The sequence below is a fragment of the Callorhinus ursinus genome, unplaced genomic scaffold (assembly GCF_003265705.2).
Source record: "Callorhinus ursinus isolate GAN/ISIS: 27379988/994484 unplaced genomic scaffold, GSC_fseal_2.0 scaffold4, whole genome shotgun sequence".
Classification (NCBI taxonomy): Eukaryota; Metazoa; Chordata; class Mammalia; order Carnivora; family Otariidae; genus Callorhinus; species Callorhinus ursinus.
This window is the reverse complement of record NW_027397066.1, coordinates 3,644,388-3,669,764: the sequence shown is the minus strand read 5'-3', so window position 1 is coordinate 3,669,764 and position 25,377 is coordinate 3,644,388. Positions and strand designations below refer to the sequence as shown.

General features: G+C 57.0%; 1 protein-coding gene across 3 annotated transcripts in view; it reads left to right on the top strand.

The window, feature by feature from the left end:
• Window positions 1-25,377, top strand: part of SORCS2 (sortilin related VPS10 domain containing receptor 2) — a 433,845-nt gene that overhangs the window by 368,419 nt on the left and 40,049 nt on the right. For all 3 annotated transcript variants that reach the window (XM_025887404.2, XM_073891393.1, XM_073891394.1), the window contains exons 6-10: window positions 3,837-3,901; window positions 8,086-8,204; window positions 12,012-12,101; window positions 19,386-19,565; window positions 24,187-24,333. In XM_025887404.2, the coding sequence (XP_025743189.1) occupies window positions 3,837-3,901; window positions 8,086-8,204; window positions 12,012-12,101; window positions 19,386-19,565; window positions 24,187-24,333 (601 nt within the window). The remainder of the gene's footprint in view (window positions 1-3,836; window positions 3,902-8,085; window positions 8,205-12,011; window positions 12,102-19,385; window positions 19,566-24,186; window positions 24,334-25,377) is intronic.

Below are 25,377 nucleotides of genomic sequence, written 5' to 3'. Positions count from 1 at the left end.
GGGCTAAGTACTTGTGGGGCCCGTGGGGGGTGAGTACTTGAGGGGCCCGTGGGGGGTGAGTACTTGAGGGGCCCTTGGGGGGTGAGTACTTGAGGGGCCCTGGGGGAGTGAGTACTTGTGGGGCCCTTGGGGGGTGAGTACTTGAGGGGCCCGTGGGGGGTGAGTACTTGAGGGGCCCATCGGGGCTAAGTACTTGAGGGGCCCGTGGGGAGTGAGTACTTGTGGGGCCCTGGGGGGGTGAGTACTTGGGCCCGTGGGGGGTGAGTACTTGGGGCCCGTGGGGGGTGAGTACTTGAGGGGCCCGTGGGGGGTGAGTACTTGGAGCCCGTGGGGCGTGAGTACTTGGGGCCCGTGGGGGATGAGTACTTGGGCCCGTGGGGGGTGAGTACTTGGGGCCCGTGGGGGGTGAGTACTCACCCGTGGCACTTGCAGGCAGCAGAGGGGGCGGAAGCTGAGAGCCGCTGGCTCAGGGCCCACGTTTGCCGTGCACCAGCCATGACCACGGTGCCTTCTTCTGCCTAAACTGCCCCTGGAGAGACGTGGCTTCCACACGTGTTCTTCCCACCAAATGGCTTTCTTGCACGTGTGCACACACACGCACGTGTGCACACACCTCCTAGCCTTTCCCCTCCTTAGCTCATTTGTACAACAGACGGCAGATGGGCCTTCTCATCGGGCCACAGTCCTGCCCCCCCGCAGAGAAGCACTGTGGCAATAGTTCTCCTTTCCCTCCCTTGCGCCGAGCGTCGCTAACCACGCAAGGAGCTCCATTCCTGGCTTATGGCCGCAGGGCTGGAGGGAAGCCCGGGTCGCTAAGTCTGGGAGACCGGCTGCTGACCTGTGTGCCTTCTGCAGGTAGGGGGAGGGCCGGCTTCCTTCCTTGGAAACCCGAGTGGCCTTGCCACTGATGTCAGCTGTCGGCCCCCAGGGCCCCCAGGAGGTGGGGAGGGGCACGGAGGTGGGATTTCCGGACAGCGGGGCCCGAGAAATTGGCGGAGTGGCCAAGCGCTGCGATGCACCGGGTCCCAGGCCGGGCTGGGTGCTCCGGAGATCTCTCGGGCCGGAGAGGCAAACCTGCCCGCAGATACTGCGAGGTAAACCGGCACTAATTCCAACGTATTAGTGTCTGGGGCAAATCAAATGATTTCTTCCCCAAGTTGCTCAAATTGTCCTCAGTTGTTATGCGTGAGAGATAATCAGGCCACTTAGCCCCTGGGGCCCAGGAGCCTCTCCTGGAATGCGGTGACAGGCAGCCATGGGTCCCCCTCTTGGAAGCAGTGAATAACGCTGCTTTGACAGCGTTTCTGAGGTGCTCTTTGTTCTTGAACTGACAGCAGGAATGGCCAAAGCCCACGTTCTGTCTGAGGCTCGGACCCCTTCATGCTTTGGGAGGCTAAACAGCAGGCGAGCTCCTTAGCATGACCTTGGGGGTCCCTGGGAGGGGCAGCCCGGGGGCGAGAGGCCGGCTGTGTTCTGGGCTCACCAGGGGCACTTGCTCGCTGCCCTCCCTGTGGTGTCTCAGTGGCCCTGGAACAAAACCATAACAGCCCCCCCCCGCCCCCCCCCCCCCGGGAGCTGCCACATTGTGGACTTTGACCCCCTACCAGGCACCAGACTGGGGTCTGCATGCATCGTCTTCTCAGACCCTGATCGTCTTCCCCTCGTGTGACAGTGGGGGAGACTGCTGCTCAGGGAGGCTTGGGCACGTGTCCGAGGCCATGCTGCCCATGAGCAGGGGGGCTGCCTCTGCCTGGGGCTGGGGCCGAACTGATGGCCGCTGGGCCGGGTGGTCTGCTCGCCTGCTTTCTCCAGCCACGCCCGTGTCTGCTTCTCCGCCGGGGCCTGAGCTGACCCATAAAGCCTCAGCCTCCCTCTGCCTTCAGCTCAGCACCTGCCCAGGTGTGGGATGAGTGGCAGGTGGTGGAGCTTGGCCGGGGAGACAGCTCATCCCACTCTAAGCCCGGGTCGGTGCGGAGTCTTGGAGGGTTTATCGGAGCTTCTGGTGGCATCCAGCAGGCCTGAAAGCTGACTCCCCGTGTCCCCAAAGCACTGTGCTCTCCGGAGATCTGCCTGCCCAGGGGTCCTCTCACACGTCTGCTATCTCTAAGCAGTAGACCAAGGACCTTCCCCACAGGCCATCTTCGGGGACACTCCAACGAACAGGAAGGCACAGGGGTCAACACGTGTCCTCCCTGCAGGGAGCCGGGCTGTATCTGCAGGGCTGGAAACGCAGCCTTGAATGGTCCTCAAGCCCATGACCAAGGGGGTCTGGGCAGGGACCCCAATCCACTGGGCCCCTGTCTGGTCCAGGGCCTGGCGTGGGCTGTTGGGGCTCAGTCGTGGGGTGCTCCAGTGGGAGAGCCAGAGGATGAGGGGGCTGGGGGCACTGCTCAGTGGGGGGGCAGGTGCAGACTGAGCAGGCGAGTGAGTCTGTGCGGGCGGTGAGTGGGTGAGAGTGGGTGAGGGAGTGAATGAATGAGTGAGGGAGTGAATGAATGAGTGAGGGAGTGAATGAGTGAGTGAGGGAGTGAATGAATGAGTGAGGGAGTGAATGAATGAGTGAGGGAGTGAATGAATGATTAGGGAGAGAGGGAGGGAGTCAATGAATGAATGAGGGAGGGAGAGAATGAATGAGTGAGGGAGTGAATGAGTGAGTGAGAGAGTGAGGGAGGGAGGGAGTCAATGAATGAATGAGGGAGGGAGAGAATGAATGAATAAATGAGGGAGGGAATGAATGAATGAAGCAGGGAGGGATGGAGGGAATGAGTGAAGGAGAGATGGAGGGAATGAGTGAAGGAGCGAAGGAGGAAGCCGGTGTCACGAGCGCACCCTGCAGATGACCGGTGGTCTCACTAAAATCCCATAGGCCGGCTGAGGACCCATCAGTGCCCCTGGTGAAGGGAACAACGTCTCTATTCAGAAAAGAGAGAAAGAGGTCAGGCAGGTGACCTCGTTCCTGGGAGCGCACAGGTGTGCTGTTCACGAAAGCCTGAATCAAACCTCACCTTGAAGCAGACTCTACTTCGGGGCAGAGTGGCTGGTGCCACGGGTTGGGAACATCAGTGGACTGCAGGGGCACCCCACCTCCAAAGTTCCTCTCAGTTGGAGAGTGTGCACTTGACCTCCTGGGCACAGGACCCTGTGCTGGGTGGGTGCTGGGGTGGGCCCTGAGGCTGTCGGCCCCGATCCCGCCTCCCCTGGAGGACGCTGCCCACAAGCTGCGACCTAGCATGCACCTTTGTCTGTTCTTCTCAGGTCTCACTGAAGGCTCCGTGGGCAGCCACAGTCCCCGCTGAGTTCGGGGCGCTGCCTGAGCCCTGGGCCCATGTTGGCAAGGGAGGGGCCTGCGCTGTGGCACGTCGCGGGGCAGGGAGCAGCGGGGTGAAGGAGAGGGAGCCTGGTGTGAATCCTGGCTCTGCACTTAGAGCTGTGCACCCCTGGGTGGGGGTAGGGGGATGTTTTGCTTCTCTGAGCCTCTGTTTCCTAATTTGCAAGATTAGGGTGATATTCCCAAGGCCTGCCTAGCCTCCTCAGAGTATTTTGATCATAAACAAAACAAAAACAACAATAAAGATGCAAGGAATGTGAAGGTCTTCGGTAAAGGAGGATCTTCTACAGAGAGTATCATAAAAACAAGAAGACCAAGTGAACCCTCAAGTTCTGGCTACCTCCCCAGGAGCAGGTGGGGAGGACTGTGCCCTCAGACCCATGGAGTAAGAGTGGCCCCAGCCCCGGGAGGCCATGTGGCTACCTGGGGCTCGGGGGCTGATGCAGGCACTGGGAGAGGACCTTGGGGACTCGGGTCCCAGCGCCAACCCCCACGCACTCTCTTCCAGGGCTGTGTCTGGGGTGGACGCCGACCCTGACTTGGTCCACATGGAAGCCCAGGACCTTGGAGGAGGTAAGCCGGGAGGCGTGCGTGCACCTAGTGTCCCCTGGTGTCCTTACGTGGCCTTGTTCCATTCCTCGGCTGGCCCCACGCAGCTGACCTCACTATGTTACGATGTGGCGTAACTTTAAACGTGTTTGTTTTCCAGCTGGGGATAAATTGAAGTCAAGGAGCTCTGCTCCAGTGGAAAAGTCCATTAAGAGGGTGACTTGTTCTGGCCCCTGAGCATTGAGTGTTTCCTGCTCACTCTGCCCCCACCTCCAGTGCTAGTGATTGCGGAGGCCAGGTGGGGGCCTCTGATGGCTTCCCCTCTAATGGGGCAGGGGCCTGGCCGCCCCAACCCAGCTGGCTTCATGCCAGAATGCGCCCGGGGCCTTGCATGCTATGAGAAAGATCCTCTGCGCTCCTGACGGAGGAGCACTGGCCCTAGAACTATGGCATATTCTAGAACCATGGGGTCTTCCAGGACATCAGAGCCAAAAGGACCGTTATTCAATAAGTGCTTGCTGAGTTCCCCGTGGACCAGGCCCAGTGCTGTTCCTGCTGGGGACACAGGTGAACAAGACACAGACCTTCCCTTTGCCTGGTTGGGGACAGCACAGGTGCCGTCCACACTAGAAGCCACGGGACCGAGTGCAGCAAGTGGGGGGAGGAGCACGGAACTGGCACCGCCCCAGGGCTGTCACTTCTCTGACTGCATAACCCTACAGACGCTGGGGCCGTTAAGCCTCCTCCTGCTGGGTTTCTCTTCCAGTGAGATCTCTGTAGGTGCACATTTAACAAATGGTGGGCTTGACAAATGCCAAGCAGTAGAGCTCCTTGGGTAAGACATAACTACGTGGAAGGCAGATTCAGGGCCAGGCCACAGAGAGGCCCGGCTGAGAACAGAATCACTGGCGTCGGCTCCCAGCCTGCCATGGGCCAGCTGCATGACCCTGGGGTAGTCACCTCTCCTCGCTGCTCCCCAGTGTCATCTGTGAAATGGATCAATGCACACGTGGTGCTCAGTGCAGGGACATCATGGGTGAGTGCTTGCTGGTAGTGGAGGGAAGCTGCTGTGGGTCCCTTAACCTTTTCCAAGCCCTCAGCTCTTCCTAGGATCTGCTATCCTGTGGGGAGTTGAGGCAGGTGTTATGGTCACTTGCTTCTGCTTCACCAGAACAAAACTCAGAGGGTTTCTGGGCTTGCCCGCACTCATAGGGTCATAGGCCGGTATAGACCCCAGCTCCCGAAAGAGCCAAGATGTCCATCGACAGATGAGTGGATAAAGAAGAGGTGGTATATATACACAATGGAATATTATGCAGCCATCAAAAGGAATGAGATCTTGCCATTTGCAACGACGTGGATGGAACTGGAGGGTGTTATGCTGAGTGAAATAAGTCAATCAGAGAAAGACATGTATCACATGACCTCACTGATATGAGGAATTCTTAATCTCAGGAAACAAACTGAGTGTTACTGGAGTGGTCGGGGGTGGGAGGGATGGGGTGGCTGGGTGATAGACATTGGGGAGGGTATGTGCTATGGTGAGCACTGTGAACTGTACAAGACTGTTGAATCACAGATCTGTACCTGTGAAACAAATAATGCAACATATGTTAAGAAAAAAGAAAAAGAAGAAGATAGCAGGAGGGGAAGAGTGAAGGGGGGCAAATTGGAGGGAGAGATGAACCATGAGAGACTATGGACTCTGAAAAACAAACTGAGGGTTCTAGAGGGGAGGGGGTAGGGGATGGGTTAGCCTGGTGATGGGTATTAAAGAGGGCACGTTCTGCGTCGAGCACTGGGTGTTATGCACAAACAATGAATCATGGAACACTACATCCAAAACTAATGATGTAATGTATGGTGATTAACATAACAATAAAAAATAAAAAAAAGACCCCAGCTCCCACCATGCTCCACCCACAAACCCGAGAATATCCCAGGCCTCACTGAGGGTGCTATGGGGACTGACCCCCATCCACACCACAGGGCTCAAGGCAGCCACAACGGGGGTGGTTTTCTCTCAGGGTACGCCCACGTCTAGCAAGGAGGAGGGACGAGCCGGCACCCTGGATGGCCGGGGGCGCATTTTCACACAGCGATGATTTTCCATGACCTGCCCTCCTTGGGGGGAGGAGGAGCCCTTAGCTCAGCAGCTGCAGACCCCCCAGAACCGATGTGCCACTGGAGTAGTGTCCCCTCCCTTAAAGACCACATGTGTCCCCCTGCTTCCCAACACGTGGTGCCCCCACCCCAGCCTGGGAGCCCCATTAGAATCCAGTCCAGCCAAGCTCAGTGGCATGGCATCCGGACCTTCTGGTCCCTCTGCCAGCTGTCACTCACCTACCCCTTACCCTGCCTACCCCAGCCAGCCTGAACTATGTGGTCACTCCCCAAGCTCACCTTGCTGGCCCTCACCCCCTACTGGGAACGCTCACCCCATCTCTCCATCTTGGGTTTCTTACTGTCCTTGGACCACCTTCCCTGCCAGCCACCTTCTCAGTGCCTGGGCCACAGTCACAGCTCTGCACACCGCCCCTCACCTGGAGCTCTGTGGGGATGGGGTGGGGCCTGATCGATTCACCTCTGTGTCCCCAGTAGAGCTGCCGAATGAACCAGCACGTGACCAAATGCCAGCTCCCCTGAGGCCAGGGCCATTGTGAGGGAGCGAGCGAGTGAGTGAGCGAGTGAGTGAGCAAGCGAGCGGGCGAGTGAATGAGTGAGTGAATGAGTGAGCGAGTGAGTGCATGAGCCGGTGAAGGAGCTCGTGAGCAGGTTGTTGACTTTGAGGCAGGCTGGGCGAGTCTTCCCACCCCGTGCCCAGCAGGCGAGCCCAGGACAGGAAAAACTCAGTGCTGGCCGCAGGGAGTGGCCCGGCCGTTTAGCGGGGAAGTGGACGGGCTTCAGGAGTGAGCCGGCACAGCCGTGCTGACTCTGGGCCCTGGTGCCGCTCTCCCTTGGTCCTCACCAACTCGTGGAGGTGGGCGTTATTACCCATTTCACAGCAGAGCACGTGGGACCGATGATGTTATCCTGCCACTGAACTCAGGCGTGGGTCTTCTGGCCCCGAGGCGCCCCTTCGGCACTGTCCACGCCATCCGGCCAGCCAGGGCTGTGGGCAGGACGTGCTCCGAAGGCATTGATGACTCGGAGTGCCTTTGTGGGCTCCCTCTGGAGCCCAAGGTTAAACCCTGCCGCCGCCCCACAAGCGGGGAGGGAGAGTTGCCTGCCGTGTGTAATCTCGCCCCCCGCCTTGCACAACTTCGCTGGGTCCCTCAAACCCTGGGAAAACAGGGCTTGAAATAAAAACAGTGGCCACCCGCAAAGTGTGCTTTCCATTTTGCCTGGCTGTAAATATTTGCAAAGGGATGAAAGCGTTTGCCGAAAGTTAGGGGAACAAAGGCCATTTGAGTCCCACCCACACCCGCCCCTGTTTAGGTAGGCGAACTCCAGGGGGTGGGAGGGGTCCCATGCTCTGATGGACGCTGTGGGTGCCCCCCCCCGTGGCCCTGTGCTGTCCGTTCTGTGGGTGACTGCACGCACCCGGCACAGGCCACTTGGCTGGTGTGGGGTGACCCGCCCACAGTCCGTCTCCCTCACAGTTCTCTCTCCCAGGGAGACAGAGCCTGGGTGTGTCGCCTGAGCTGAGAGCGAGGTGTGGCGTGGAGCTGTGGGCAGAAGGTGGATGAAGTCCCGTGCTCACATCCCGCTCTCACCGGCACGACTTTCTCCCACGGTCAGTGGCCCTTCCCCGTCAAGGGCCAGCTACTGGATGCTTATGGCGTGGCGGCCCTAGGGTCTCTGCCGCAGCGGACTCTGACATTGTCGTAGGAGAGCGGCTGTCCACGACCCCCAGAGGAGCAGGTGCAGCTGTGTACCCCTAAACCTCTCTTCACAAGAAGCTGGTGGGCTTTAGACACATCACCTGACCTCTCCTGGCCTAGTTTTACCATCCAGAGGATGGGACCACGGTAGGACCGTCCCGAGGATGCGACTGGCACATCGCCGCCACGGCTCGGTGGCAGGTGCAATCATGGGGCAGGCCCTTTGAGCCTCAGCCGCAGGGACAACCCGCCGCGGCAGTATCCGGCCGAGCCCAGAGCAGGCCGGCGTTTCTCGGCGTCCGAGGCTGTGTCTGGCTCCTCCCGCGGCCACAGTCGGAGTGCGTGAGATTTCACACGCCAAGTGCTGGCTCTTCTCTCCCGCAGGGTTTCGCTATGTCACCTGCCAGATCCACAATTGTTCCGAGAAGACGCTGACGGCTCCGTTCCCAGGCCCCATTGACCACAGTTCTCTGACCGTGCAGGACGATTACATCTTCTTTAAGGTAAGGCTGTGGCTCGGGGCCCCCAAGCCCGAACCCAGTTTGCTCTGTTTGGTTTCACTGACTTTGGAAATGATAGGGGCTGTCTCTGGTTATTGCCCTTGGCGGCCAGGCACCAGCTGGGCACAGCCCAGCGGGCAGGACCCTGCTGCCTGTACACACAGGTACTCAGGTCCCAGTTTGGACCACCCTTAAAAGACATGTGGTCTGACCATTCAGAAACTCCAGTGAAGAGCTGGTCATACCACTTCTTGATTACTTCCACTGATGAGGAGCTCACTCCTTCCAGAACAGCCTATCTGTCTCCTGGATAGCTCACATCTTTAGAAAGTTCATCCTGGCCCTGAGACAGAGTGTTTCCTTTGCTCCTATCTGGTGGCCCCTGTCCTGCCTTCTGGGACGCCATGAGACACGTCTAAAAGCTCCTATGGAGAAGGCTCCCCACCACTCCCAGCCTCTTCTTTGCCCTGTCTCAGGAATGGTTCATCACTCCAGCTGTCCTGTCCACCCGCGAAATACACCAGGCCCCCCTGGGGCACTGGCAGGGACATCACAGCCCATTAGAGCAGGCCAGCCAAGAGGGTCTTGTTGCTGTTCTTTGGCCTCTGTGATACCCCATGGTTGCCAATCTCCTCTGTGTGATTACACACTCTAGTCCCTGTCCTTGGGATGGCCATGTCTCTTTCTCTGCCTGGCTAACTCCCGCTCCCCTTCCAAGACTTAGTCATGCATCACCTCCCTCAGGAAGCCTTCCCTGACTTCCATCTCTACTTCAGGCCCACTGGCTGCCTCCTCAGAGCCCTGTGCCTTCCTTGGTCACAGCCGGGCCACATGGTGTTATCCTTTATTGTCTACACCAGACTCTACAATCAGGGGGTGGGCTCTACATCTGTGCTAGAGGGAGGTTGTGCACCAGGGGAGCTGGGGGGCGGCTGGGTCAGGGGCCCGATTGTAGGGTGGAACATGGAAGAGATGGGGGGAGCAGGAAAGGACGCAGGGCTCTCTGTGATTGAGCATCTGGTAAGTCTGATCTGGAAGGAGCCAGGCTCACCGAGGCCAAGGGCGAGGTGGGATAGGAAGTGGGCCCCACTCCCCGCCGCTGGGACAGGGCACCTGGTCATTTCTGGGGATTGGCCTGTGTGTGCTCAGACGGGGCTGTGGTGTGCCCTCGGCTTTGTCTCCAGCCTCACGGTCACAGTGGCCTGGTCTGACCTTGGACAGGCACGCCCCACCCTGTGACCACAGGCAGCCCCCAGCACCAGCTCATGCCATCAGGGGCCACAGGTCTCCACCGGGCTCCTGTCCTTCCTTGGTCCCCAACTTTCTCAACAACTGCCCAGGAACGCTGTTCCTGACCCCCAACTCAGAGGTCACCGGGGGCTGCTCCCCTGCAGACCCTTATCTTGGGCGGGTTCCCTGCAGGGAGCCCACAGTAAACACTGGGAGGTAGTCCTGCCTGCCCTCCTCCCTTCCCCGCCTTCCTGGTCCTCGGAGGATCCCGGCCCAGTGCCCACCGGCCCCTCCCGCCGCTCCTCCCCACCAACGAAGTATGAGATGAACCTGGGGTCCACTTCCCGGGCCCCTAGTCAAGGCGCCGAGTGGCTCGTGGTGCTGGTTTGTCGGCTGGAGCCATGCTGTGGGCCGGGGATGGGACCTCACCCTCCAGAAAGAAGGGTCTGGGCCTCGGGGAACAAGAGGCACACAAGCAGGGGTCTGAATATGATGGTGCCACCTGCTGGCTTTGGGAAGAGCCGTCGTTCCGCCTCTGAGCCTCGATTTGCTGACCCATAAAATGGGCCTGATAAGCCCTGGCCACCCAGAGGCCCGGATGGACACCGGCTGCGTTCACGGTGGGGGAAGAGGCCCTGTGGGATCCGGCAGAGGACCTGCCGTCCCGGGAAGAATCACCGCGGTTCAGCCTTCTCGGCCTGCTCCTACTGGTCAGCCCAGCCAGAGGGGCCAGACGGGCCGTTCTCCGGAGGCAGGCAGACTCCCCTGTGAAGGGTGTTGCTGTGTTCAGCGCGGTCTGCTCCCCGGGCAAAAGTCGCATTTGCGTCTCAGGGATGGCGGCGTTTCTGCTCGCCCCACAGCCTCGGGCCTGAACCACGAGCCCCCTTGTCTCGTGGCCTGCCCTTAGCAAGGCTGGCCCTTTAGAAAGGTTTGCAGGCCTCCTTCCTTCTGCACCACCAGCTTCCTTCACCCCCAGCTCCTGACAAGAATGGGCCTGGCCTGCCCTGACTGGCTGAGCATCTGCCCAGGGCTCCCCAGAGAACGCGATCTTCTCGGGGCTGAGGCCGGGAGGGCTGCCCCGCCTGTCCCCACCTTCTGCCCCATCCCCGGAGCTCAGCTGCTAGCAGACGGGGCTCTGAGAAGGGGCACCGACTTCTCTCGGCCACGCTTTCCAGCGTCCTCCCTGACCTGCCAAGCAGGTCTGTCTCTGGGCTGCATGGCTCTTCCTTCTGAGGAAGCAGGGTGCCCCCTCCTCCAGGAAGTCTGCCTGGCCTCTCCTACCCCAGGGTGCTCTCTTTGAGCTCCCAGGAGCCCCGTGCTTCCCCCATCCCAACACCACCTGCTCAGGGCCGCTGAGGGCCAGACCACACAGACCTCACCGCCCCTGCCCTTGGGATGGAATTACCTAGAGAAACCTGGTCAGCCGTGTAGTCGCGATGCTTTGCACAGTGGGCTTGTTGTAGTTTGTTGATTTGTAATAACAACCATTCCTACTAGGGCCACGTGCTGCCCCACGTGCTTCCCAGTTGCTAATCCCCACAACTGCCCCATCACTTTGCTTCTGATCTTGTCCCTCCCCATTTACCGGGCGCGGGGGGCACTGAGGCTCAGAAAGCTCTCCCGAGGCCACGTGGCTCCTGATGGTGGAGGTGGAATCTGCGCCCAGGCAGTGATGCATGATGGCCTGTGCTCTAGAGCACGGCACTGCACTGCCGCGAACACGCGTGTGTACATACACACAAACACACAGAGGACTCCTGCTCACGCATTCGTGCATAGAATTCACCCCCACGTGCATGCACACAGTGGACACACACGTGTGAGGTCACGCGTTCACTCTTACACGCGTGCATGGTCTGCACTCCCAGACACATGCATACACGTGGTGAGACACAGAGGTCATCCATCATCCCCCGCACCGGGCCACCGCCCTCTCCCAGCCCCTGTGGGCTGCCCCCTTGTCTCCCTCCTCCCACTCTCTTCTCCTTACCCCATCTGAGAGAGAGCCTCTCTTTTCCTGGCTCGTCTGTTATCGCCCATGGAAGACAAGTGACTCATCTCTGTGCTCGGTATTCTCATCTTTACAATGGAAGGGATCACAGTTCGTGGGGCTGGTTGTCGGGAGCCCAGATGAGCGGTGCTCAGGACAGCGTGGCCACGTGGACCATCTCAGCATGGGCCGCCTCCTGTTTCGATTCTCATGCCTTGTGGCTTGATAGTTGTCTTTTGTGGTTTGAGTTTACCTTTGGCCAGTCTCTTCCTTCACCCAGTGCTCTCCCTAAGAAAAGTTCTGGGGAGGAGAACTTCCCACTTTGTTCTGTAACATGGATGTAGGGACACAGGTGCTGAGAGAGCATGGGGACAGAGGTTGGTTCTAACAGAGAGACATGGAAGGGGAGGGGCGTTTGGTGTGGGGCTTTGAGGGATGAGTAGGAGCCTGTCCATTTCAGGCAGAGCAGGTCTAAGCAAAGTAAAAGGGCATTCTCACCAGCTGAAATACAATTTCTAGTTTTTCATTTGTGAGGACCTGGCTTGACTGGAAACTAGCTTCTTAAAAATGTGTTTTTTCCCCGCCGTTAGGCAACCTCAACAAACCGGACCAAATACTACATCTCTTATCGTCGCAGTGAATTTGTCCTGATGAAGCTGCCGAAGTATGCACTGCCAAAGGTAAGAGTCCTTTCCCCTCCCACCTGACCCTGTGGCCAGGTCCCGAGCCCACACTGACTCGTGCCCAGCTCCCTCTGGTCGTAGGGCCTCGGCCATCCTCTCCCCTCAGCCCGGTCTGCCTCCTCCCCACACCCCTACACGCGAGATGTTTCAGACAAGACGAATGTCTCTTCTGAGGGCCTCTCCAGGCCGGTCCAGGCCTTGGTTTCCCTCTTGCACCCTCATCCTTCTCCCTGTCACTCAGGGTGCTGGTGGACCCCTGTATCCGTCTCCTGCTTTCATCCGGAGTGCGCAGGTGAGGGGCAGTTTCTGTTTTATTCACCTCTACATTCCAACTGCCTAATATGGCCACGGACACATAGTAGGTGCTCAGTTAATGCTACTTCCTTCCCCTTTGCTGGGCAGACAGAGAAGGGGGACGTGGGGGCTGCCCGGACCCTGCCCTAGCCCTGCCTTAGGACCAAACTCCACAGTGCCCTCCCTGCTGATGTTGTTCCCAGGTCCCAAAGGAGGTGATGGACATTCAGAGAGGCTGAGTAACCTGTCTGAGGTCACACAGCTAAGAAGGAACCAAAGCTGGTCTGAGACCAGCCTCATGCCACATCTCCCTCCAGAGGATCTTGGATGGCCCACTTCCCAGAACTCCATCCCATGTGCTTGTGATTGAGAAGCACAGATGGGAGTAGCCCTTCCTCCCCCACATATTTATTGAGCATCACATATAAGCTAGGAAGCCTGCTAGGATCTGATGCTGCAGCTCTGGATCAGATACCCCAGTTCCTGCTCTTGGTGGGTTTTCAGCAAGGAAGCAGGTGGAAAACCAAGTAGACAGACAAATGTATGAAATGATCTCAGGTTGTGCTTTGCCCTGTGAGGGAAGGAGAGGTAGAGGCCAAGGGTGATGGGGTGGGGGGGGGGTGCATCATTGAGGGAACATTTCCTCTGAATTCTTAAGGTTGAGGGAAAGCTGGGCAGGTGGAGGTCTGGGCTCGTGCAAAGGGCCTGGGGCAGGAGAGAGCCTGGCTGTAAAGCAGCGGGTTCGGGTGGGGAGAGGAGATCTTTGCTCTGGGCCCTGCAAGGCTGGGGGTCACGCACTGTTGTAAAGCCCCTCACACCCTCACCTGTGCTGGGCTGCGCTGGGCAGCGGCACACCTCTCCTGCACCAGGAACGAGGCAAGTGCTTGAGGGTTTTCTTTAAAACTTCAAGAAAACTTTTTAAAACTTCTCCTTAAAAAAAAAAGAAAAGGAAAGGGGTTACAAAGGAAAGGAAAAGAAAGAAGAAGAAGAAGAAGTTGCAGAGATTAACTCCAGGCTTGGCTGAGCCAGGAAATGAAAAGCTAATGGGTTCATGTAGGGCAAATGCATTGGTGTCCCTGGGGGTGAGGGGTCCTTTCAGCTTGTGGGGCTTTTCCTTCCCCCCAACCCCGGGGGGCCGCAGCATCAGAAGTACCCTGTGTCCTGGAGTTGGGGAGGGGGACACCTGGCACGGGGGCGGCTGGACAAGCAGCCAGGCCATTTCTGAAGGAGTTCCAAGGAGCCGAGGGCCCCAAGTCATGACCTCTGTGGCCTCGAGTGCTGGCCTCATTTCCCTGGACCTCAGAGTCCTCGTCTGCAGAAGGATGAGGTGGCGGTGTGTGTTTCTCAAAGTCACCGGTGCTGTTTGCGGAAAGCACCCTGCATATGGCCCACTGCAGCTTCCTTCGTCCCCATCTCTGGGGAAGAAGGGGGTCATTGAAAAGAATCTTGAGGCTCTGATGGAAGACGCAGCCTTCACATCATCAGTGGGTGGCAGGAATGAGACTCCTACAAGTCCCCATGTCATCGGTTTCAAGGGAAGACCAGGCCCACATTCGGATCATACATTTGTATGGGCCCTAAGGGCGCTCGCCTGGGGCGGAGCCTGGGACCCAGTGACAGGCAGCTGGGGACGATGGGCGAGCTGGGCTGCTCTTGGGAGCACTCCCCCCCCACCCCTGGAGACCATGTATCATCTTGCTGAGCACTTTGCCCAGCCACACAGCAGGTCTGCTTCCTCTCCACCAAGTTCAGGGGAGTGGCCAGACTGCAGTGTTTTCCACCAACAACTATAGAACTGGCTAGTTAATTTCCCAATCAGATTTTGTTGTTCTTTGGTGAATTTAAATATTTGTGTGGCTTGGCGCCTCCCACCTCACCGCTGGCCACGTTAGAGCAGGCGGGTGTCAACAGAGCTTTGCCCGATTTCATGTTGGATCCAGTCTTTCGACATTCCTTCTACTTCAGAAGGCATGATTGGTACCATTCTACTGTTTTAACTCACCTGTCTGTGGAAACTAGAAAAGGTAAACAGGTTTTATTATATTTGCCAGCATCCTTTTCTTGAATTACTTACTTGTAATGATTTTTTAAAAAAATACCACCTTCCTTCACAGAGAAAAAAATTGGCAAAGCTATAAACAGACAAGAGGAAAAAAATCCGAATAACGATCAGTTATATGAAACCATTCATACACATAAAGTAAATGCAAATTTACTTTCAAGTAAAATATTCCTTTATTTGTAATAACCCTTATACAATAAAATGAAACCCATAAAACATAAGAATGAAGGAGGAAGAGGAGCCTGGGTGGCCCAGTTGGTTGAGGGTCTGACTCTTGGCATCGGCTCGGGTCGTGGTCTCATGGGTTGTGGGATTGGGCCCTGTATTGGGCTCCCCACTCAGCAGGGAGTATGCTTGGGGGATTCTCTCTCCCTCTGCTCCTCCCTATGGGCATGCTCTCTCTCTCTCTCTCTCGCTCTTGCTCTTAAATAAATAAATCTTTTTAAAAAAAGAATGAAGGAGGATGGGATGACATGGATGGTGGTGGAGTGTGCCAGCCCCCTGTCTTCTCACTTAGGCAACAGTTGGTTCTGCAGAATCAGTCTAAATCACCTGTTTTAGAACTCTGGAGTCTATTCAAGGGCTTGCAGCCCCCAGGGGAAGGTTTGGACAGTAAATCAAGGTTAATTTCCACAATTTCAGCTCTTCCCGTGATAGCCCCAGCACCGCCCCCTCTGCCCCAGCCTTGTAGCAGACAGCTGTGCTCATGGGCCCAGAGCAGCTTGCAAATCACTTGCAGGAGCCAGGGTGGCCATGGGGACCTTTCTCTCTGAATACTGGGGGTCTGCACTGGGGGTAGATTGCTGCTCATGAAGGTACAGACATCCTGGTGGGCAGCCATTGCTGCAGCCAGCACCAGCTGAAGCAGCTTCTGAGGGATTTAAAGGACCAGAGCCTGTTTCCACCCCCCGACCCCCTTGGACATTTAGGGACCACAACATTCAAAAGCAACCAGTCGTATGTTGGAATTTAGACAAGTCACCATGCATGCCCAGGGAAAAGCTCAGGCTCACTTGAGTTTCTACCTCAGACTGATTCCTAGTACAGAAACAAAAAGCAACACACCCTAGGGAAGGGAGAGAACCAGATTTCCAGAGTTACCACATTATTAGGTTACAGTGTCCACTTTTCAACAACAACAACAACAAATTATAAGGCATAAAAAGAAAATATGATTCAATCAAAGGAGAAAAGCAACAGAAACTATCCCTGAAAAGACCAGATGGTGAACCTACCAAAGACTTTAATACAACTGTCCTAAAGATGCTCAGAGAGCTAAAGCAAACCACGAAGCAAGTCAAGAGAACAAGGTACACATGACCAAAATAGAAGTAATGAAGACATAGATTGAAAACATAAAAAAGAACCCCATATAAATTCTGTAGCTAAAACAAACAATAATCGAAATGCAAAATTCCCTGGGTGGACTGAAAAGCAGGTTTGAGCAGACAGAAGAAGGGCTCAGAGAACTGGAAGGTGGGACCATTGATGTTAAGGAGTCTGAGGGACAGAAAGCAAAAAGGATTCAAGAAGAGTGAGCACCATCTGACCGGCCAGTGGGATACCACCAGGTGAACCAACACATGCATTGTGGGCATCCCAGAAGGCGAGGAGAGAGAGATGGGGGCAGGGGGATTGTTTAAAGCAGCACTGAGGGGGGGGTCCTAAGTGGCTCAGTTGGTTAAGCATATGACTCTTGATTTTGGCTCCGGTCATGATCCCATGGGTTGTGGGATCCAGCCCTGTGTCAGGCTCTGCACCCAGCACAGATCTACATGAGTTTCCCTCTTCCTTTCCCCTCTCTCCCTCTCTCTTAAATAAATAAATAAAATCTTTTTTAAAAAAGAAGCAATGGCCCAAACTCTCCCAAATTAATGAAACACAGGAATATAAATGTCTAAAAAAGCCTGAGGAACTCCAAGTAGTGAAGCACAATGAGTTGCACACCACGATGCACTGTAATCAAACCACTGAAAGACAAAGAATTTTGAAAGCAGCAAGAGAGAAGCAGCTTGTCACATACGAGGATCCTCAGTGAGGTAACCAGTAGATTTCCCATCGGAAACCTCAGAGGCTGGAAGGTGGTGAGTTGCTGTATGCACGGTGCTCACAGAATGTGATGAAGGTGCTGCTTCTTTAGGCTTTTCTATGCATTTTATATAAAAGTCTACAGGGAAATTTCCCTCATCGTGCTTACTACAAATGTTTTTACGCTTTCCAAAATCACTTCTTTAAAGTGTGGACGCTACAACTAGTGGAACACTAGAGGTATATATTACTGTTTCCACCTGCTTGCCTCCCTGTTCCTTGTTTGCATGACAGTCTTACCTCCTCGTTCCTCGAGGTCACGGTTGTGAAACTCGTAGAGACTTCTCAATATCCATTCTTCCCTGTGTCTTTGCTTTAACAAACCCCGCACCTTAGCTGATACATTGCTTCCAGGACAAGACCACATCTCCTAGCTCCCCTTGCAATGACAGGTGGTTACGTCTCTAACATCTGCTGGGCACGTACGGAAGTGGAGTTGCCATGGGAAACTTCTCAGAGACCCCTTTAAAGACAAGCCTTTGTCTCCCTCTTCCCTTCTGCTTGCAAGTCAACAAGACTGCAGCTCTAACCATCATCTTGAACAATGAGGACAAGGGCCATGCCGTGGGGCAGTGGAATGATGACCCAGAAGGAGCCTCTGTTCCTAGTGACTTTGTAGAGTGTCCATACCAGACTGTCCACCTCTGGACATCTTTTACATGTGCGAGGAAGGAGCTATCATGTTTGAATCACTTTTTTTTCCTCCAGTTTCTGTTACTAGCAATCAAACCTAATTCTACCTGATAACAAATATCAGCAACGTTGGTATTCCCTTCCACGTATCTCTCCAGGCCATACAAATACACACACACACACACACACACATACACACACACACATATATAAATACACAAACAAGCATCTGATTGTGTTTCGTGTCCTTTGTTTAAAAATGGAGTTGGCAAACGTCTCTGGCTTCTAACTTTGTTTTTAGAGATAGGATAACAAATTCAAATGTAAGCCAGCACTGCGTATTATTTATCTCTTCTCTATTATCATCATTCTCTAATCAGCAAAGATTTTTAAAAAAAACATTCTTACTGTTGGCAGGAAGTGAAATGAGCACCCTCTAGCCATGCTGGTGGGGAAGGAATGAATGTAAACTCTTAGGACTGTCACTGAACAACGTAAGCAGAGCCTTAAACATGCTCATACTCTCCATGCAGCACTTTTCCTTAGAGTTTATGTCCAGGATGGGATCAGAGAGGCAGAGACATATGTCTAGGAACATTGGTGCCTGTTTTGTTTTGCACGTCATGTTGGAGACACTAAAGGCTCACCAGTGGGGAAATTGTTCAAAGAAATATGGTACATCCACAAAATAGAATAGCATGCACTCAATAAAAATGGTGTTTATGCATAATTCTAATGACAGAGGAAAATGCCCCCATATAATGTGAGAGAGCAGGCTGCAAACTGTACATGGAAAACACATATGAATCACACTTGGGCAAAGGCCCCGGTACATATTTTTAAATGTTTGTATCAGGTCTCTCTAGGGATGGCATTGCTGGCTCCTTGTAGCTGGACCTGAACAGTCTTTCCTGGTGACAAGCTTCTTGGTTCCAGTCAATCCTGCATGTTAGATTTAAGTCTATAGACAAAGGGCCCCAGCTCGAGCTGCCAGGGGCCCCCCGATTGGGAGGTGCATGGTCAGGGCTTCACAACACCACGTCCCTCTTCTGCAAGGCCGTATAACACAGGGGCGGGGTGGGGAGGGCGGGCGGGGGGGCCATCAGCACTGCGTCCCACCTTCCCTCCGCTGGAGGCCACGCCCCCCTGGACAGCATAGAGACTCGGTGTGTTATTAGAGAAACAGGCTCACCTGTCCACCCCTGCCCTACTACCAGGTAGGAAGACATAGGGAGAAGCATCCCCCCAAAGTGCAGCAGCCCTGCACTGGGCAGGGCTGGAGGGGACCACCTCCTCTGCAGGTGCTGGCTGGCGTGACCCGGCCTCATGCATCCATCCTCAGCGCCTGTGTCTTGGTGGCTGTCTTGCTAGCAGGGCAATAAAAGTTTCGGGGTGATAGAAGGGAAGTCATAGACGCTGGAGAGGAAAAGCTTGTTACGGCTTTGAAATGGGCATGTTCACGGGCCTCCCACACAGCACTGGGCGCTGGCTGGGAGAGAAAAGGAAAACGGAGCAAGGATGGCCCTGGGTTCCTTTTTCTTCGTTTTTATGTGATTAGGTTTTGTTCTGCTTCTGATTGTAAAATCTGGAACCAAGCCCCGAGTCTCGAGAGAACTGCCGAGTGACTTAATCCAGTCCTCCCTCCCCCAGGGTGTGTTCCCACGGGCAGAGCCCGCCTGTGGTCCCTGCTGAGTCCTAGTGCCTGGTACAGTGCCTGGCACACATTAGGTGCCTAATGAATGCATGCTGAGTGAATGAACCCACAGATGACTCACCTGATCCTCAGGATGGGCGTGCAGGGGAGGCCCGTCCCCTGTCTCCCAGAGGTGACCGCTGGGGGTGCATGGAGGAAGAAGTCCTCTGCACATGCAGGGACAGACAGGCAGATAGCCTGATGTGGGGCTGGGAGGCGGAGGCCTCAGCGTGCCCCGCTCAGTGCCCGGGCCATCCCTCCCACAAGCCCATACTGAGGGCCAGATGGTCATCCCCATGTTGGAGGTGGGAAAATGAGAGGTAAAGGGACATGTCCCGGGTCACAAGGCTGAGGCAGAATCAAGATGAAACTCTAGGTCAGCCTGACTCCCAGAGAGCCGTGACCAGCCCCCCGCCCCAGGCCCAAGCCCTGCCCCGTCCCGTCGGGGCTCAGTCTCCCACCCCCGCCTCCAGCCCACCCCTGACGCTGCGTTCTCCCCGCCTGTCCGCAGGACCTGCAGGTCATCAGCACGGACGAGAGCCAGGTGTTCGTAGCGGTGCAGGAGTGGTACCAGACGGACACCTACAACCTGTACCAGTCGGACCCTCGCGGCGTGCACTACGCGCTGGTGCTGGAGGACGTGCGCAGCTCCCGGCAGGCGGAGGAGAGTGTGGTCATCGACATCCTCGAGGTGGGGCTCCCGGGAGAGATCGGGGGCCGCGGCCCCCCGGTGCTCGGCGTCGGGTGTGGGGCCTGGCCTCACCCTGTCTTTGCTCCCTCCTCTCCCCTCCCTTTCCCCCCACCCCCCACTCATCGCTAACACTCTCTCTCAGGTCTGTGACTGTTTCGGGAAAGCACCACATATTTGAGGCTTTGCAGGCCGAGAGGGTACTATGTAGATGCTTTCAGAGCGAGAGAGAAAACTTCGTCCTTTTGATGAGATTCCAAATTTAATATGGGAGTATGATTTCTCTGTGATACAGAGCTACTACCGAGAAGGATAAAATTCTTTGGGGAGTACTATTTTGCTGATTCAGGGACCCATATTAGCGGTCCTCATGGTAGACACGATCGCAGGCCACCATCTGTAAAGCCGTTCCTGGCTCGCGCTCCGAGGCACGAAAGCGGGCATGGTGGGGTTTGGCCTGAGGGAACAGAGGCGGCGATTCCGAGCATCCCTGCCTCTCCGCCTCTCCCCCTGCACTCCTCCCTGCCTCAGTTGTCTCCTGTGGAAGCCCGCACTTGCTCTCAGACGCGAGGGCCCGATCGGAGACTCAGAACCGGGGCGCCTGACTCCCAGGCCAGGTGCCCCCGTGCACCACCTCACTCCGTACTTGGATTCCACGGAAATCCGTGACCCTGGGCCCCACCTGAACTGGGTTCCTCATGGTCCCCTCCTCTGTTCCGGTCCACGCCACAGTCAGGGAGGGGCTGCTCAGCCCATTTCCAGGTCAGGAGCTGAAGCTCAGAGAAGGTGAGCAACCTGCCTGGACAGACGCAGGAAACCAAGCAAAGAAACCAGAACCAGCCCAAGCCTGTCCGCCCTGGGCTTGGCTCCAGACTTTTAGCCAGCACTCCCCCGCTCCGTCCTTCACCTTTACGCTCTCCCCTCATGCCTTGCCTTCGGGGAGCCCCCGCCCGTGGGAACATCAGCAAGTGCCCTAATTGCAGTAAGGGCTGGGGTGTCTGTGGGTGTGAGCAGAGCCTGGGGCAGACAGCTGGGTTCATCAGCGTGGGAGGCAGCCTCCCGGAGAGACCCGGGGCTCCAGCCTTCACCTCTGAGCTGCTAATGAGCAGCAAGGAACCATTTTCCCCAAGAAAGTAATGGATGAGATCATTTGTTTACAACGAGAGCCCATTGGTCAGCACTCACTTCTCCGCTGGAGGACCCAGAGGAACACAGCTGGTGGCCCCCTGCCCTTTGCTGGAGGTGGCCTCATGCTGCCTGAGGAAGCCCCACACCCCGGGCCCTGTTCTGCAGAATCTCCAGGGGGGCCACTGGGCCCATCCCAGACCCGGCTCTGAAAGGTGTCGGCTACTGCACCACACAGCTGCTGGGGACAGGGAGCAAGTGACAGTGGCACAGGAGGGGTGACCAGAACGAGGGGCCCGCACACAGGGGCCTGTTCCATGGCCCCTCTGTGTGCAGGTGTCTGTGGGGCTTGGACCGCACACCAGGCTCCGGGCCCCTCCCTAGGGATGGGGGAAGCAGCCCGCCCTCCCAGAGCTGCCGGCCTCCGTGACAAGACCAGCTCCCAACAGTGGCTCCGATCCCGTGTGCCAGCGCCCAGGGGACACAGTGAGCGGCGGTCGCCCAGCCCAGGGTGGGAGTCAGGGAGTGCTTCCTGGAGGAGGGGGTGCAGACTGAGTCGAGGCAGAGCAGAAATTAGCCAGCTGGGGAACCAGGGAACCTCTGTGGACAATGACCATGAAGTGAGAGGACATGAGGAACCAGAGGAGGTTCACAGGGGCAGGTGCAAAGGTGACGCCTGCCGCCCCCCTGCTGGATGTCCTCACAGGGGACATCACTTCTCTGAAATCCAGCTCACAGGGGTCACAGGTGGTGCTTACAAGTGCAACTCTGGAGCCACACTGCCTGTGTTCAAATCCCAGTTCTGGTATGTGTTTACTGTGTGACCTTAGGCAGGTTATTTAACTTATCTGTGCTTCAGTTTCCCCACTGAGAAATGGGGATGGCAGTACTACTTTCCTCATAGGATTGCTGCGCAGTTTCAAGGACTTAGTCCTCCTTAAACATGGAGACCAGCGTCTGGTACCAAGTCAGCACTCAGCGAGCTCTCCACCTCTTACCTGGTTCCTGGGGATTAGAGCTAATGCACAGGAAGGACTTGGCCCGGAATCCGGCTTGTGAGGTCCCACACACGAGCCAGTTATTGTCATGGTTATTGTTCTTCCGATGGCATGTCCGGCAGTCGTCCCAGGCAGATACTTCCCCAGAAGGCCTGGACTTTCATGTGCCCCTGAGCTAGGACCTCAGCATGGTGCACCCCGGGTTCAAGGCATTCCTTTTCTGAGTGCCTCTGTGCTGGAACTTGGGTTAAGAATGGGGGTTCAGGGGATCCCAGTCTCGCCCCTGCCCATGAAGGGCCCTGGCCACAGTTTGGAAGGCAGCCATTGTTGTGGCCTGAATGGGGACCCCCCCCAAAATATGTGGCCATATCCATCCCTGGAACCTGTGACCATAACCTTATCTGGAAAAAGGGTTTTTGCGGCAGTCATTAAGTGAAGGACCTTGTGATGAGACCACGCCGGATTGTCCAGCTGGGCCCCAGATCCAATGACAAGTGTCCTTCGGGGTCGGAAGAGGAGACGCAGGGACGTGAAGACGGGGGCGAGGTTGGAGAGCCGCGGACACAAGCCTGCGGCCCCTGGAGGCACCAGAAGCTGGAAGAGACAAGGGAGGGTCCTCCCCGGGGACTCTGGAGTGAGCACAGCTCCGCCCACACCTCCGTTTTGGACTTCCGGCCTCCAGACTGTGAGAGAAGAGATTTCCGGCTGGCCCCCCGGTTTGTGGTGCTTTGTTACCACAGCCGCGGGAGTGACTACCGCCCTGAAGATCGGGGCCCGTGGGTGAGCACACTGAGGTTGTGGGCTGGTGCGCCTCGGCTCAGATGGAGCCTGCGGAGGGCGCAGCCCGCACCTGTCATCTGTCAGCGCCCAGACGTGAGGCGTCCGTGCTGTTGGCTCCTGGGTGTTCATGGAGACCAGCGGGATAGAAAGTAGCCACTGCGGAATGAAGCAAGCCCGCGCCGGGCAAATCCGCATCCAGCCCGCCCTGAGCATGTCAGGGAGGCCCCTTGAGCCAGCGCTGGGCCCCAGGTGAGCAGGAGGCAGAGCGATGTCACCATGTGTGGGGGAAAGGGCCGTGGTCCTCCACGCCCTGGGCCGTCACGCGGGGGGACCAGCCCCAGCTTCGTCAGCGGACCAGGCACTGGATACCCTTCCCACCCAGAGTGGCAGCCTGCGCAGACGTGCGTGGCACGGGGCAATTGGGGGGCCCCCGCTGTGATCATGGGGGTCCCTGAAAGGGGGGGCAGACGGGGAGGGTCAGAGAGACACGTGTGATCATGGGGCGCAGGCCAGGGAGACGCCGCCCCACCGGCTTTGGAGGTAGAGCTGGGGCCTCCAGAAGCTGGGAGAGGCCAGGACAGGAGCCTCCAGGACAAGCCTCCAGGACGAGCCAGCCCTGCGACCCCGGGGATGTGCGTACTGGACTTCCGACCTCCAGAACTATAACTGTGTTACTCTGTTACGGCAGCCGCAAGAGGCGCGTCCACCCTCCACGCGTCCGTCTTTCCTTCCATCGCCCGTGCTCTCCCCCCCCGGGGGGGGGGGGGGGGGGCACGTGGCGGGCCTGTGTGCTGAGTGCGGGGGAGGGCCGGCCCCTGGCATTGGGGGGAGCTCGTAGATGGCCTGCCACAGAGAAGGCGCTCGGGAACCATGCATCATAAGCAGATTCCTCAGCCTGGGACCTTGGGTAAATTCCGTGTCTCCCAGAGGCTCCGTTTTTTCGGGCTCACCTTGAGAAGTAGTGACATGCTGCCCACGGAGGGGCAGACACAGCCACAGGCACACGGGAGGCCACGCGGGGGGGTCTTGGTAGCTGTGGCCCCGAGGCCCCTGTGTGTTCGTAAGGAACTTGCTGGGAGAGGCCGCCTCTGTGGCATCAGGAGGCTGACCTACGGGCATTTGCTGATATTTGACTTTTGTTATGGGCCCGCTCAGTAGCCGACTATTGGCTGTGTTTGGGTCACTGCGCGGGCACTAGGGAAACTCTGAGAAAGGGGACAAGGTGAACCTGAGCCCCTGGCCGAGGCGGGGCTGTGGTAAGCACCTACCCCATGTCCTCACTACCTGGTATTTCCATGTGGGGGGCTGAGCTGAGCGAGCCTGAAGGGGAGTCCACAGTAATGACTCAGGCCCTGTAGGTCCCGTGGAGGGAGGCAAGGGCTCTGAATCAGGAGCTCTGGGGCGGAGACAGGGTGACCGTGACACATAGGCCTGGTGTGACCAGGGCTCTGCTCACTGTCTGATGGCCAGTGTCTGGGCCTGGGAAGACAGCTCCGTGTCATGCAAGCACCCAGGCTTTGGGGGCCACAGTCGGGGATCCCTTGCTCCCTGAGCCCCACGCACCTCCAGAGTGTTCAGTCAGCCTCAGCTCTGGGGCTTTGTCAGCGTGAAACACGGCCCTGCGGGCAGAGCGCTGAGCAAGCGGCTGGCTCATGGCGGATACTCCGTCGTCAGAGGGCTCCGGGTACGTGTTTACGACACTTCTTGTATTGCTGTCCCAGGTCCGAGGGGTGAAAGGAGTCTTCCTGGCGAACCAAAAAACCAACGGGAAGGTGGTGACACTTATAACCTACAACAAGGGCCGCGACTGGGCTCACCTGAGGCCGCCGAGCACGGACATGAATGGAAAACCCACCAACTGTGAGCCGGTAAGTGCCTCTCCTATCCCGCACCTTCCCTGGGGTGGCTCAGGTAGGGACATCTGAGAAGGACCATCTGAGAGCCAGGGGCCACAGACATCTCTGGGCACAGCAGAGAGGCTCCCGTGAAACCCCTTGCTTTACGGAAGGGTTACCTGGAGGTCAGAGAGGGAAAGTGCATCAGTCAGCATGGCCACAACGTTGCTGCGTAACAAACTGCCACCAACAGTCCCACAGTCTCCAGATCTGGGCTGGGCTCATCACAAATGTGGGGGTTGGCTGATGTCAGAGGGGGTCTGCTCCCTGTATCGGGTCTCCTCCTTCTCCTGGCACCAGCCCTGGCTCCCTGTCATGGCGATGGCTGAGGTGCCAGAGGGTGAGCAGAAGCAGGCAAGCACACGGCAAGCCTCTGTTACACCTCCTAAACCCATGGGCCCGCACGGAGGGAAGTGCACTCTGCCTGTGTGTGTGGTATGGGGACTGGGATAAGCGGCCAGGCTGGGCCACAGCCCAAATGTCCTGAGCTCTAGGCCAGTCCCACTATCCCTGGGGTTCTCTCACATGAACACCAGTGTAGGCTGCCCCAGTACGTTGACTGCCCCGGGGGGCTTGGCCCCCGGGAGGTGTGGATGGCAGGCAGGCCCATGTCTGTGAGGATGACAAGATGGAGCACTAAGGGGCCCTGGCTTGAGGCAGGCTGCTCAGCGCCCTGCAGACCCACCTCTCCTTGCTCCACGGGGAGCTCACCACCAGCACCAGTACCCGGCCTTCCCTAGCAGGGGCCTGCTCCGAGTGGGATGGGGTGGGGTCCGGAGTTAGAGCTGCATAGAGCAAGCAGGCAGGGCAGGGCACGTCCCTTCCCATTTGGACTGCCCCCCTTCTCATGTTGTCCTGTGGCCTGGAATGATTTTCCTTTCTCTTCGTCCGGCAAACTCCTATTGACACCTGAAAACCTTGCCCAGATAGCCTCTCCACTGAGAAGCCTCCACTGGGCATACTTACTTCTCTGTTTTCCACTGGCCTCGACTGTAAGTCCCTGCAGGTAGGGACCAC